The 15,202-nt window shown below is 43.8% G+C and overlaps 1 protein-coding gene across 4 annotated transcripts in view; it reads left to right on the plus strand.

Moving 5' to 3' along the window:
* Nucleotides 1-15,202, plus strand: part of LOC139371327 (voltage-dependent calcium channel subunit alpha-2/delta-2-like) — a 279,472-nt gene that overhangs the window by 262,408 nt on the left and 1,862 nt on the right. For 3 of the 4 annotated variants that reach the window (XM_071111658.1, XM_071111656.1, XM_071111659.1), the window contains 13 exons: nucleotides 1,268-1,328; nucleotides 2,322-2,419; nucleotides 2,619-2,709; nucleotides 2,796-2,858; nucleotides 3,125-3,228; nucleotides 3,562-3,660; nucleotides 4,358-4,461; nucleotides 4,556-4,603; nucleotides 8,061-8,132; nucleotides 8,229-8,381; nucleotides 8,980-9,032; nucleotides 9,141-9,196; nucleotides 9,351-9,474. In XM_071111658.1, coding sequence (XP_070967759.1) covers nucleotides 1,268-1,328; nucleotides 2,322-2,419; nucleotides 2,619-2,709; nucleotides 2,796-2,858; nucleotides 3,125-3,228; nucleotides 3,562-3,660; nucleotides 4,358-4,461; nucleotides 4,556-4,603; nucleotides 8,061-8,132; nucleotides 8,229-8,381; nucleotides 8,980-9,032; nucleotides 9,141-9,196; nucleotides 9,351-9,474 — 1,126 coding nt within the window. Of the gene's footprint in view, nucleotides 1-1,243; nucleotides 1,329-2,321; nucleotides 2,420-2,618; nucleotides 2,710-2,795; nucleotides 2,859-3,124; nucleotides 3,229-3,561; nucleotides 3,661-4,357; nucleotides 4,462-4,555; nucleotides 4,604-8,060; nucleotides 8,133-8,228; nucleotides 8,382-8,979; nucleotides 9,033-9,140; nucleotides 9,197-9,350; nucleotides 9,475-15,202 lie in introns of all 4 variants that reach the window. The other variant, XM_071111660.1, reaches the window with a different exon arrangement.

The raw sequence follows: 15,202 nt of genomic DNA on the forward strand, positions 1-15,202 counted from the left end.
AGTTCATTGGTCCACATGATAGTGCATCTGAATGTCACCACAGTTTATCAACTATTTACAACATTATTATGACTATTAATAGACTATTAATATGTTAGCTTGACTAAGGCCACCGGCATTGTAGCCAAGCTGTTTAGGCTCAGGTGATTAAATCCCCATGTTAGCATAACTAAGGTTATTAGCATGTTAGCTTTAATGAAGTTGACACCTGAACAACAGACTGTGTTAGTTAGCTCAACCAATATTGTCCCTCTCCGTGTCAGCTAGTGCTGCTGACGGATCTCTTTAGGGCCACACTGTGGGTCACCCTGGTCCTCTCATGTTGTTGGGTACGTGGCAGAGCGCCCCGTGGCGCCTGCCTCGTGTGTCGTCCCTCTGTAACCCCTGTCTCCATCAGCTTGTCTCCCTCCTCCCCCATCAGTCCTCAGACTGCTGGGGGAACAGCCCTCTACCTCCTCCTCAAAACAAAAAAAAAACATGACCCGGATGTGCACGGCATTGTGGGTGCAACACTACCTGGGCACTGCAGTCAATTTATCAGTTTTCAAATATGTATATGTATCATCTACTTGTCATCTACTTTCTCTACTTTTATAGAGATGATCTAAAATGTAAAAGATGTCTGATAAAAGCAGATATATTACAGTGTTTAATTAAGAGACTCATAGATACATCTAACTTTTACATCTAAATGAAAATGAATAAGGTTAGTGTACTAGAGGTAAAGAAAGTTGCCCCTTGATATGCCCTTCACAATGCAATGCATTTCCCCCTGATTGTGTGTCTCTTGGTGTCGTGTCCCCTGCCAGTCTGAGGGATGACCACTTCCATCGGGACCCCTGCGCCACCCACCTCCCCCTGCAATAGTTGGCCATGTTGATGCCTGCCTGTGAAATGCACTCATTATGGGTTTATCTGTCTGAGAACTCACTTCCCCTCATGATGTGTGATGGAAGTCAGTTCTCCGACATAAAAAAAGAACAATTCACTTGAAATCAAAATGGTTGGATTCATCTGGTTATGATTTTTCAATGGTAATAAACTAAAGTGGAAAATGAGAAAGAAGTGAGTGCTGGGCAGAGTCAGGTTGCATTTGAGGCACCATATTGGCTAACGCTGGTGTATCCCCCATGATTCCTCTTTGGTGTTGCTATGGTAACTCCCTTCCGCGTTCCCTGCACCCCTGAAGAACAGCCGCTGTGTACCCAGAACCCCCCACTGCTCTGCTCATGGCTCTTCCCAGATAATCTTCCCCTTTCTGTTGCAGATTTTGAATCTCTGCTGCCAAACAGTTTTGAGTCTGAAGGACATGTATTCATAGCTCCCAGGTAGCCCTGTGTGAATGCTTGCTGTCTTCCCATTTGTTTTGATGGTCCTCACTGTAGTGTCTCCACCACCTTCAGCCCACAACATTACTCAGTTGTTCACTTCCACCACCTTCCTTCAACCCCCAACACTTAACGTCACACCAAGAAATCTCCTCAGCCACTAGTCATTTGTTATTGTCAGTCACACCTCACATTTCTTTTCTTGTGGTGTTCAAGACTGTGCCGTTGATCATTTTGTTGTAGTGTCATTGCTGTGGGTTTTCTCATATCATGGTTTGACTTTGTGCGTTCTTTGTTGGAAGTTAGGAGCCCGACGACACTTGTGTTTTTGTTTTTTACCGTTTTTGACAACAGAATTTCTATAGTCTACTTTTTGGGAATTTCAGTGCATTCAATCCTTCTCGCCTCCTGCCCCAAAGTAACCCCTCTCATCCCAAAACGTACCCTCCCTGCCCCCAGAACTATTCCTGTGCTACCTCACATCCTTTGCATGTCGCCAGTTGGTGCTGCATGGTTTTGTGTGTATGCATATTCCAAGGTGTGTTTGTGACTGCAGTATGAATACAGTATGTAATCTTGAGAATACCTACTTGTAAATAAAGATTTACAGTATAATGTGTATAAAAGGTGAATGAAATCCCCCTCTGCATGTTTTCTTTTTGTCATGATCAGACCTTCATCCTGTAAAACTCCCAGCTCCATGCTGAAAGACTGACAAGTACACTCACTCTGTCTGCTGCCAGTGTGTTGCGTTCACCAGCCCTTCACTCCATATTTCACTCTTGACAGTCTGTCTCGTAGACAGGACATGCATGCGTATGAGTTTCTATGGGTTTATGTGCTGTGAGAGTGTTTGGGAATGTACATCTGGGTATTGTAAATAAGAGCTGTCCATATACCTGCTCAGGGAATATGAGAAGCCAGACACACGTTGTGTGTTTGTTCTCAACTGTTTATGGGTCAAAAAAAAATGCTGCCGCTGACTGTCCTCAGGGAATACTGCAACGAGCTAGAGCTCTCCAACAACAACACTGAGTTCCTGCTCAACTTCATCGCTCTCATGGAGAAGGTGACACCTGACTCCAAACAATGTGAGTCCCTCCGTCTCTCCAGTTCCCTCTTCTTACAGTAACCTCACCACTTGTAGTAATGTAATGGCATGATCAGAATTCTCATTGTTTACATTTGACCGCTATACACAGTATTTAAATGCACAGTCAGAATCAACAATTTGCTGTCAATCACAATGCCTCCTAAAGCATGTCCCCTTCTCACTGTGGTCTAACCCAGGTGACAACCTGCTCCTTCATAACCTCATCCTCGACACTGGCATCATCAGACAGCTGGTGGAGAAGGTGTGGAAGACCAAAGACCTCACCACGTGAGTAGAGGACTGCATGTGTACTATGTGTTATCTCCGGTGTCTGGGTACTTCCTGAATTCTCACTCTCCTGTTCTGTGTTGCAGCTATGGCTTTCTGGCAGTGTTTGCTGCAACAGACGGAGGGATTACAAGAGTGTTTCCCAACAAGTGAGTCCAGTCTTAATCTACCACACAACCTTTCTTCAAAGTTGTAGGTATTAGTGTACATTGGATGTGCATGTAAAGCCTCCCAAACATTGGACCAAAGTCAAGTGCATAAACGTATCCAAATTACTTTTTGTGCTTGTAAACATATAAACTGGAATTAAATATCCAGGATAGCTAGGACCAAGGTATCTGCCAGTGTACCTTACAGTTTGTTAGTGTCTGGCCCTGGCTCTGTCCGTGAGTTTTAATGTTGTGCTGATCCTCAGGGCTGCTGAGACCTGGGAAGAGGACCCTGAGCCTTTTAATGCCAGCTATTACCGCCGCAGTCTGGACAACAAGGGCTACATCTTCAGAGCGCCTTATCGCACCGGTGAGTCATCATCTGTCTCACCTCCACCCAGACACTACTGTACTACTAAAGTCTTTATGGTATCTGTTCTGTTGATTTATTGTTATTGACTCCCTTCCTCTGTCCCTCCTCCCTCCCTCCCTCCTTCCTCCTCCATCCCTCCTCCATCCTTCCCCATCCTTCCCCAACCCTCCTCCCTCCCTCCTCCATCCCTCTTCCCTCCCTCCTCCATCCCTCTTCCCTCCCTCCTCCCTCCTCCCTTCCTCCCTTCATCCATCTCTCCTCCATTCCTTCCGGCCTCTCCCTCCCTCCCTCCCTCCCTCCCTCCCTCCTTCTCATTCTTCTCCCATGAAGTGAATGATGAGCTGCTGAACCCAGAGAACGACACCATAGGAATCCTGGTCAGCACTGCAGTGGAGATCACAGTGGGAGGGAAAACCATCAAACCTGCAGGTGAAGGGTTCATTAGCATTGTTGGAGGTGTAGCACATGGGAATGTGTAAAACTTCCTCAGCCTGAAGTGTCCCCACTTGCACCACTGCACAGCTAACTTTTCGCGTGGCGCCGACTGGTAAAACATTTCAGGAGGGTGGTCACGTGTGCTGGCAATATTAGCCAAATCGGTAGGAAGTGGTACTTGCTAAGCAAGCAGTGTGACGTCCTTTACAGAGGCATGATGAGTAGTACTGTTAGTTACTCTACTGGGGGCTAGTATGGGGTAGTATGATGTGTTAATCCACTGCAGGATTTAGGATCTTAATTTGATCACTTTGTTGTCGCAGAGAACTTTCTTGCACAGCAGGAAATGTAAATTGTAGTGTATTCGAGGTGTAAAAAGGCTTATAAAGTTTGTTATTTCCACTTTAGTATTTTCAGACTAACGAAAAATATATCAACACCTACAAAAATGTCCATTAATTATAATCCACATACTAATTCACATTTCCTGTTGCTGCAGGATTATTATCATGTTCTAATTAAGAGAGTACGTCTGAAGTAGGTATTTGGAGGGAAATATATTTCTCCTGGTAGGAGGAATATATATATATCTCTCTCTCTCTCTCTCTTTCTATCTCTCTATCGCACGCTCTCCCCTTCTCTCTCATTTCTTTGGGTATATCTCAATGTCTCTCCCTCTGTGTATGACTAGTGGTTGGCGTAAAGCTGGACCTTGAGGCCTGGGTGGACAAATTCAAGATCCTGGCTAGTAACCAAACAAGTCCAACAAGTGACAACCGCCAAGTCCAACAAACGGTAACAAACATAAGGACAACCAGGAATTAAACCCACACACAAGCATATGAAATGTGTTTTTTGCTTATCGTTGATGATGATTTGTTTTTGACAGTGTGGACCAACCAGTGGCTGTGAGATGGACTGTGAAGCCAACAGCGAAGTAAGATAAAGAATAATCAGTGGTGTATTGGAGGATATACGCAGGTATATGCCGAGTACCCATTTATTTTTCAGTGGGCATTGCGTATACTCACTTCTTAATCCCCAGGATGCTTATCAAAGTAGTGTAGTGTAGGTATACGCCGTATCAATTAATAATGCTTTTTAGCTTAAAATGTTGATAAACTATTATTTCTTCACATTTTCAATGCAGCAATGTGCACACGAGAACAGTGTGAATGTTGCAAAATGCAATTTGTTGGAAAACACCATTCTAAAATGCTCACCACACATGCGATCGGTTTCATGGACAGAGATGGAAATATTCCTTAGAAACGTTGAGAGGGGAGATCTAAAGATGCAACAGCTATCATGGGTTGATAATATGACTAGGATAATGCCTTAAAATAATTGCCTCCAACATCCAGGTTTCAAACAATTAAGGAACAGTTAATAGATAGTGATGCTTATGATAGGCCTTGGTTATCAGGAATCAACGTAAGACCCAGATGCAGACACGTCGAATTGACAATGGTTTAATATTCCAACAGGGGCAGGCAATAGACAGGTCAAGGCAGGCAGGGGTCAGTAAACCAGAGGTGGGACAACAGTACCGGACGGCAGGCAGGCTCGGGGTCAGGGGCAGGCAGAGTGGTCAGGCAGGCAGGCTCGGGGTCAGGGGCAGGCAGAGTGGTCAGGCAGGCAGGCTCAGAGTCAGGATAGGCAAGGGTCAAAACCAGGAGGGCAAGAAAAAGAGAGACTGTGAAAAACGCTGGTTGACTTGACAAACAAGACAAACTGGCAGCAGGTATAGAGTTGAAGTCGGAAGTTTACATACACCTTAGTCAAATACATTTAAACTCTGTTTTTCACAACTCCTGACGTTTAATACGAGTAAAAATTCCCTGTCTTAGGTCAGTTAGGATCACCACTTAATTTTAAGAATGTGAAATGTCAGAATAATAGTAGAGATAATTATTTATTTAGGCTTTTATTTCTTTCATCACATTCCCAGTGGGTCAGAAGTTTACATACACTCAATTAGTGTTTGGTAGCATTGCCTTTAAATTGTTTAACTTGGGTCAAACGTTTCGGGTAACCTTCCACAAGCTTCCCACAATAAGTTGGGTGAATTTTGGCCCATTCCTCCTGACAGAGCTGGTGTAACAGCCAGGTTTGTTGGCCTCCTTGCTCGCACACACTTTTTCAGTTCTGCCATCAAACTTTCTATGGGATTGAGGGCAGGGCTTTGCGATGGCCACTCCAATACCTTGACTTTGTTGTCCTGAAGCCATTTTGCCACAACTTTGGAAGTATGCTTGGGGTCATTGTCCATTTGGAAGACCCGTTTGCAACCAAGCTTTAACCTCCTGACTGATGTCTTGAGATGTTCCTTCAATATATACACATCATTTTCCCATCTATTTTGTAAAGTGCACCAGTCCCTCCTGCAGCAAACCACCCCCACAGCATGATGCTGCCACCCCTGTGCTTCACGGTTGGGATGGTTTTCTTCGGCTTGCAGGCCCTTTTTCCTCCAAACATAACGATGGTCATTATGGCCAATCAGTTCTATTTTTGTTTCATCAGACCAGAGGACATTTCTCCAAAAAGTATGATCTTTGTCCCCATGTGCAGTTGCAAACCATAGTCTGTTTTTTTATGGTGGTTTTGGAGAAGTGGCTTCTTCCTTGCTGAGCGGCCTTTCAGGTTATGTCAATATATGACTCATTTTACTGTGGATTTAGATACTTTTGTACCCGTTTGCTCAGCATGTTCACAAGATCCTTTGCTGTTGTTCTGGGATTGATTTGCACTTTTCGCACCAAAGTACGTTCATCTCTAGGAGACATAAAGCATCTCCTTCCTGAGCGGTCCATGGTGTTTATACTTGCGTACTATTGTTTGTACAGATGAACGTGGTACCTTCAGTACCAGGTCTACTTTTTTTCTGAGGTCTTGGTTGATTTCTTTTGATTGTCCCATGATGTCAAGCAAAGAGGCACTGAGTTTGAAGGTAGGCCTTGAAATATATCCACAGGTACACCTCCAATTGACTCAAATTATGTCAATTAGCCAATAGGATGGTTCTTAAGCCATGACATCATTTTCTGGAATGTTCCATGCTGTTTAAAGGCACAGTGAACATAGTGTATGTAAACTTCTGACCCACTGGAATTGTGATACAATGAATTATACGTGAAATTGTCACGTTCTGACAATAGTTCTTTTGTGTTTTCCTTGTTTTAATGTTGGTCAGGACGTGAGCTGGGTGGGCATTCTATGTTGTGTGTCTAGTTTGTCTATTTCTATGTTTGGCCTGATATGGTTCTCAATCAGAGGCAGGTGTTAGTCATTGTCTCTGATTGGGAACCATATTTAGGTAGCCTGTTTTGTGTTGGGTTTTGTGGGTGATTGTTTCCTGTCTTTATGTTTGCTACACCAGATAGGGCTGTTTTGGTTTTGCCACATTTATTGTTTTGTATTATGTTCATGGTTTCTTATTAAAAAACATGAACTATAACCACGCTACGTTTTGGTCCGCCTCTCCTTCCCAGGAAGAAAGCCGTTACAGAAATAATCTGTCTGTAAACAATTGTTGGAAAATGACTTGTGTCTTGCACAAAGTAGATGCCCTAACGGACTTGCCAAAACTATAGTTTGTTAACAAGACATTTTTGGAGTGGTTGAAAAAGTGTATGTAAACTTCCGACTTCAACTGTAAATACACAGGGGAAGATGGGCGACACCTGGAGGGGGGTGGAGACAATCACAAGGACAGGTGAAACAAATCTAGGTTTGACAAACTGTCTTCTGGTAGATGGAAAGGCTTTCCAAAAAACCTTCTCAATTAAATGTTAACTAGCCTATGTCTACCTGGCAGAATTATATCATAATTATTTGCATCAATCCAGTGGCCATTTGTTTTACAAACTCCATCTCATATGCTACAGAAACACCACTAACCAAACAACAGTGCTAGGTGCCTGGCACTTGAATTAAAGGGTAACTACATTTTCCCTAGACCTCAAAATTCATCTCATGGTGTGGTTTAAGCATTGTTGTGGACTTGGAACATCAAATGTTCTTGTTTTTCTATTAAACAAGTGTGACTAAATCGACAGTTGACCGCCTGATGTATCTGTTTCAATGGTAGGGCTACTATTAGCCTACTTGCACAGTACATTTTGGTTTGGCCTGACTGTGAAAGATCAATATGGGATTTTTCAATGTTTCTCATATAATTCTTTGCACAGGGAGGGTCGTTTGGGATTTTTTGGGGGGCTAGATTTGAGTATACTCACTTTTCCAGGCATCATTACACCACTGTGAACAATGCTAGTATCATGTTTTCAATGGTACTATATTCATGAAGCTAAGACATAGTTGAGAGTTAAACAGACTAACAGTTGGGGTCTCATGTCGTCATGGTTGTCCATCTGCGCCTGTCGATGCAGGACCTTCTTTGTTACCTGGTGGATGACGGTGGTTTCCTGATCATGTCCAATCAGAAGGATCACTGGAACAAGGTGACATGTCCTGACAGTTACTACAAAGCTTTATTGAACCCAGTCTATCCTTGACTTAGGGGCATGTTGTATAATTCTGTTTCCTCTCTTCCACAGATTGGCATGTTCTTCAGTGAGGTGGACCCCTACCTGATGCATGCTCTCTACAACAACTCCTTTTACAACCGAAAGCAGTCCTTTGACTACCAGTCTGTGTGTGACCCCGTGCCAAGCAGCAACACCGGAGCTGCACCAAGAGGAGTCTTTGTGGTAAGGACTTCACACATTCAACAATAAAAGACACGGCTATCGGGCCTCCCAAGTGGCGCAGCGGTCTAAGGCACTGCATCGCAGTGCTAGTGACGTCACTACAGACCCAGGTTTGATCCCGGGCTGTATCACATCCGGCCTTAATCGGGAGTCCCCTAGGGCGGCGCACAATTGGCCCAGCGTCGTCCAGGTTAGGGGATGGTTCGGCCAGTGGGGCTTTACTTGGCTCCTTGCGCTTTAGTGACTCCTTGTGGTGGGCCGGGCACCTGCAGGCTGACTGTGGTCATCAGTTGAACAGTGTTTCCTCCGACACATTGGTGCAGCTGGCTTCCGGGTTAAGCGGGCGCGTGTTAAGAAGCTTGGTTTGGCAGGATGCATAACTCGACCTTTGCCTCCCGAGCCTGTTGGGGAGTTGCAGCGATGAGACAAGAACAAAGTTGGGGAGAAAAGGGGGGTAAAATACAAAAAAATACAAAATAAGACACGACTATCACCCTTCTGTAATAATGGATGAATGAATGCTTAGCTAGCTAATTTAAAACGGAGAACAGGCAATGTCCTTGTGTTTATGTGTCCTCTTCTTTCTCTGTCCCATCAGCCCACCATTGCAGACTTTGTGAACCTGGCCTGGTGGTCATCAGCAGCTGCCTGGTAAGACCAGAGAATACAAGAATACTGTTGCCTGAAACACACACTACTTAAACAGAGCCACATATTTGCACTACCAACATCCTTTAAACAATCTCCCTTTCCACCCAGGTCCCTATTTCAGCAGCTGCTCTATGGAATGGCCTACCACAGTTGGTTTGTCACAGGTGAGTACAAAGTCGAGATATTGTGGTTTCTGCAGAGTAATGTTATATCACTGTTGTATATATATGTTTTTTTTATGAAGGACAGTGATTGCAACACTAGACTGATTATCTGTGTCCACATCAATATGTATTTGTCTATATCTGTGTGCTGTAGATGAGGTGGAGGCAGAGGGGATGGACTCCAGAGAGACCAGCTGTGTGACGATACAGACTCAGTTCTACTTCACTAACATCAACAGCTCCTATGACATCCTGCAAGACTGTGGCAACTGTTCCAGGTAGCTTTTACTCTCCACATACAACTCATACAAACATACACCAACATACAGTGCAGAAAGTACTCAGACCCATTGACCTTTTACACATTTTGTTACGTTACAGCATTATTCTAAAATAGATTAAATTGCTTTTTTTCCTCGTCAATCTGCACACAATACCCCATAATGACAAAGCAAAAACAGGATTTTATAAATGTTTGCAAATGTATAAAAAATTTAAAGATATGAAATATCACATTTACATAAGTATTCAGACTGTTTACTCAGTACTCTGTTGAAGCACCTTTGGCAGCGATTACAACCTCAAGTCTTCTTGGTATGAAGTTACAAGCTCGGCACACCTGTATTTGGGGAGTTTCTCCCATTCTCTCTGCAGATCCTCTCACTCTGTCAGGTTGGATGGGGAGCGTCGCTGCACAGCTATTTTCCGGTCTCTCCAGAGATGTTCAATCGGGTTCATTCCTGCATATGTGAATTGATTGCCCCCCATCTATCGTCAGAGCTCGTACAGTTAGGTGACCTAAACTAGGACATGCTTAACATCCCGGCCGTCCTACAATCTAAACTAGATGCCCTCAATCTCACACAAATGATCAATGAACCTACCAGGTACAACCCCAAATCTGTAAACACGGGCACCCTCATAGATATCATCCTAACCAACCTGCCCTCTAAATACACCTCTGCTATCTTCAACCAGGATCTCAGCGATCACTGCCACATTGCCTGCGTCCGTAATGGGTCCGCAGTCAAACGACCACCCCTTTATCACTGTCAAACGCTCCCTAAAACACTTCAGCAAGCAGGCCTTTCTAATCGACCTGGCCCGGTTATCCTGGAAGGATGTTGACCTCATTCCATCAGTAGAAGATGCCTGGTTATTCTTTAAAAGTGCTTTCCTCACCATCTTAAATAAGCATGCACCATTCAAAAAATGTTGAACCAGGAACAGATGTAGCCCTTAGTTCACTCCAGATCTGACTGCCGTTGACCAGCACAAAAACATCCTGTGGGGTACTGCATTAGCATCGAATATCCCCCACGATTTGCAACTTTTCAGGGAAGTTATGGACCAATATACACAGGCAGTTAGGAAAGCAAAGGCTAGCTTTTTCAACCAGAAATTTGCATCCTGTAGCACAAACGCCAAAAGTTCTGGGACACTGTAAAGTCCATGGAGAATAAGAGCACTTCCTCCCAGCTGCCCACTGCACTGAGGCTAGGAAACACTGTCACCACCGATAAATCCACGATATTTGAGAATTTCAATAAGCATTTTTCTACGGCTGGCCATGTTTTCCACCTGGCTACCCCTACCCCAGTCAACAGCTCTTCACCCCCCACAGCAACTTGCCCAAACTTCCCCCATTTCTGCTTCACCCGAATCGAGATAGATGATATTCTAAAAGAGTTGCAAAATCTGGACCCCTACAAATCAGCTGGGCTAGACAATCTGGACCCTCTCTTTCTAAAATTATCCGCCCCTATTACTAGCCTGTTCAACTTCTCTTTTGTATCATCTGAGATACCCAAAGATTGGAAAGCTGCAGCGGTCATCCCCCTCTTCAAAGGGGAGAGACTCTAGACCCAAACTGTTACAGACCTATATCTATCCTACCCTGCCTTTCTAAGGTCTTCGAAAGCCAAATTAACAAACAGATCACCGACCATTTCGAATCCCACCGTACCTTCTCCGCTATGCAATCTGGTTTCTGAGCTGGTCATGGGTGCACCTCAGCCACGCTCAAGGTCCTAAACGATATCATAACCGCCATCAATAAAAGACAATACTGCAGCAGTATTCATCAACCTGGCCAAGGCTTTCAACTCTGTCAATCACAACATTCTTATCGGCAGACTCAACAGCCTTGGTTTCTCAAATGACTGCCTCGCCTGGTTCACCAACTACTTCTCAGACAGAGTTCAGTGTGTCAAATCGGAGGGCCTGTTGTACTCTGGCAGTCTCTATGGGGGTGACACAGGGTTCAATTCTCGGGCTGACTTTTTTCTCTGTATATATCAATGATGTTGCTCTTGCTGCTGGTGATTCTCGGATCCACCTCTATGCAGACGACACCATTCTGTATGCTTCTGGCCCTTCGGACACTGTGTTAACTAACCACCAGGCGAGCTTCAATGCCATACAACTCTCCTTCCGTGGCCTCCAACTGCTCTTAATTGCAAGTTAAACTAAATTCATGCTCTTCAACCGATCGCTGCCCGCACCTGCCCGCCCGTCCAGCATTACTACTCCAGACGTTTCTGACTTAGAATATGTGGGCAATTACAAATATCTAGGTGTCTAGTAAGACTGTAAACTTTCCTTCCAGACTCACATTAGGCATCTCCAATCCTAAATTAAATCTGGAATTGGCTTCCTATTTCGCAACCAAGCATCCTTCACTCACGCTGCCGAACATAACCTCATAAAACTGAATATCCTGCCGATCCTTGACTTCGGCGATGTCATTTGGATGCAGTCTATCACAGTGCCATCCGTTTTGTCACCAAAGCCCCATATACTACCCACCAATGTGACCTGTATGATCTCGTTGGCTGGTCCTCACTTCATATTCGTCGCCAAACCCAATGGCTCCAGGTCCTCTTTAAGTCTTTGCTAGGTAAAGCCCCGCCTTATCTCAGCTCACTGGTCACCATAGCAGCACCCACACCGTAGCACGTGCTCCAGCAGATATATTTTACTGGTCACCCCCAAAGCCTATTCCTCCTTTGGCCGCCTTTCCTTCCAGTTCTCTGCTGCCAATGACTGGAACAAACAACTCATATCTCCCTCAATAACTTTAAGCATCAGCTGTCAGAGCAGCTTACAGATCACTGCACCTGTACATAGCCCATCTGTAAATAGCCATCCAACTACCTCATCCCCATATTGTTTTGTTTTTTTGCTCCTTTGCACCCCAGTATCTCTACTTGCACATTCATCTTTCACTCCAGTGTTTATTTGCTAAATTGTAATTACTTTGCCACTACGGCAATATTGCCTTACCTCCCTGATCTTACCTCATTTGCACACACTGTATATACATTTTTTTCTATTGTGTTATTGACTGTACGTTTGTTCATTCCATGTGCAACTCTGTGTTGTCTGTGTTTCCCACTCTTTTGCTTTATCTTGGCCAGGTCGCAGTTGTAAATTAGAACTTGTTCTCAACTGGCCTACCTGGTTTTAAATAAAGTTGAAATACAATACAAAATAAAAAAAGTTGTCTTAAGCTGTGGGCTTAGGGTCATTGTGCTGTTGGAAGCTGAACCTTCGCCCCAGTCTTAGGTCCTGAGCGCTCTGGAGCAGGTTTTCGTCAAACCTACTCTGTACTTTGCTCCATTCATCTTTTCCTCGATCCTGACTAGTCTCCCAGTACCTACTGCTGAAAACATCCTCACAGCATGATGTTTCCACCCCCGTGTTTTACCGTAGGGATGGTGCCAGGTTTCCTCCAGGTGTGTGTGGTGGTTAATTTTTTTACTATCAAATGAGGAGAGACAAACTCATCACACAATTCAGAGTTATACTTAACTAAATCTTTATTCACTTATTAATAAGGGAGCAGGTTAACGTCTTATGGGCAGGTGGGACGGTACCTGGCCAACATCCGGTGAAATTGCAAAGCGCGAAATTGTGTTACATCAAAATAAAGCTTAACTTCTTGTTAATCCAGCCACGGTGTCCGACTTAAAAAAGGCTTCACGGCGAAAGCAAACCATGCGATTATCTGAGGACAGCACCCCACATACATGAAAAACATATTTCAACCAGGCAGGTGCGACACGAAAGTCAGAAATAGCGATATAAAAAATGCCTTACCTTTGATCTTCTTCTGTTGGCACTCCAAAAGGTCCCAGTTACACCACAAATGGTGCTGTTGTTCAATAATGTCCTTCTTTATATCCATAAAAACTCAGTTTAGCTGGCGCGCTTCAGTCAACAATCCACCCAGTTTCCCTCCATCAAAATGCATACAAAATGAATCCCAAATGCAACTAATAAACTTTTCCAAACAAGTCAAACAATGTTTAGAATCAAACCTTAGGTACCCTAATATGCAAATAAATGATCAAATTTAAGACAGAGAATCATTATTGTCTTTACCGGAGAAAAATACTAAAGAACTCTCTTCCGCACGCTTGGAAACACTACAGCCAAAATGGGAGCCACCTAGAAAAACTACAATATCTGGCTCATTTTTCCAAAAACCAGCCTGGAACTCTTTCTAAAGACTGACATCTAGGGGAAGCCCTAGGAACTGCAATCTGGGAGGACTTGGCCTTATAATTAAAGTGATAGCCATTGAAAATAGAGAGAGGCTGATTTTTAATTTTTTTGTCCTCGGGGTTTCGCCTGCCATATCAGTTCTGTTATACTCACAGACGTAATTTTAACAGTTTGATGAGACCAGGTGAGAAATGAACACAGGTGAAATCAATGAACAAAAATGAAAGACAGGGCTTCGTTCTAGAACACAAAGAAAAAGAACACGAGGTTGACTAAGAAAAGAAAAGCAGAACCTTACAATGCTATGGAATGCGGTCTCTTTAGGTTTATCACCCAAAGACACCGTACATCTTCTGTCAGTGTTAAATCTCCGAGACCCATCCTCAGTAGAACACACACAGATGAGTGTTCTAACAACCGCTTATTATGTTGCATAAAACCATTTGATGCAATAACAGTATTATAACATCATCTTGTCATTTCTCTCACACGTGACGTTTGGCATTCAGGCTAAAGAGTTCAATCTTGGTTTCATCAGACCAAAGAATCTTGTTTCTCATAGTCAGAGTCCTTTTGGTGCCTTTTGGCAAACTCCAAGTGGGCTGTCATATGCCTTTTACTGAGGAGTGGCTTCTGTCTGGCCACTCTACCATAAAGGCCTGATTGGTGGAGTGCTGCAGAGATGGTTGTCCTTCTGGAAGGTTATCCCATCTCCACAGAGGAAGTCTGGAGCTCAGTCAGTGACCATTGGGTTCTTGGGTTCCATTGGGTTCTCCCTGACCAAGGCCATTCTCCCCCAATGGCTGAGTTTGGCCAGGCGGCCAGCTCTAGGAAGAGTCTTGGTGGTTCCGTACTTCTTCCACTTAAGAATGATGGAGGCCACAGTGATCTTGGGGACCTTCAATGCTGCAAAAATGTTTGGTACCCTTCCCAGATCTGTGCCTCGACATAATCCTGTCTCTGAGCTCTATGGACAATTACTTCGACCTCATGGCCCGGGTTTTTGCTCGGACATGCAATGTCAACTGTGGGACCTTATATAGACAGGTTAGTGCCTTTCCAAATCATATCCAATCAATTGAATTTACCACAGGTGGACTCCAATCAAGTTGTTTAACCATATTAAGGATGATCAATGGAAACAGGATGCACTAGAGGTCAATTTTGAGTCTCATAGCAAAAGCTCTGAATACTTATGTAAATGCATTTTACATTTTTAATAAAGCAAACATTAAAAAAATGTTTTTTGCTTTGTCATTATGGGGTATTGTGTGTAGATCAATGAATAAGACTGTAATGTAACAAAACGTGGGAAAAATCAAGGGGTCTGAATAGTTTCCGAATGCACTGTAGTTCATGGAAAATGCAGTTGAGTAATAGTCCTGCGGCATTTCCTAAACTCGGTCCTGGGGACTGCAAGGTGATTACATTTTGGTTTTGTCCCTAGCACTACAAAGCTGATTCAAATAATCAACTAATCATCAAGCTTTGATCATT

The sequence above is a fragment of the Oncorhynchus clarkii genome, chromosome 17, assembly GCF_045791955.1.
Source record: "Oncorhynchus clarkii lewisi isolate Uvic-CL-2024 chromosome 17, UVic_Ocla_1.0, whole genome shotgun sequence".
Classification (NCBI taxonomy): Eukaryota; Metazoa; Chordata; class Actinopteri; order Salmoniformes; family Salmonidae; genus Oncorhynchus; species Oncorhynchus clarkii.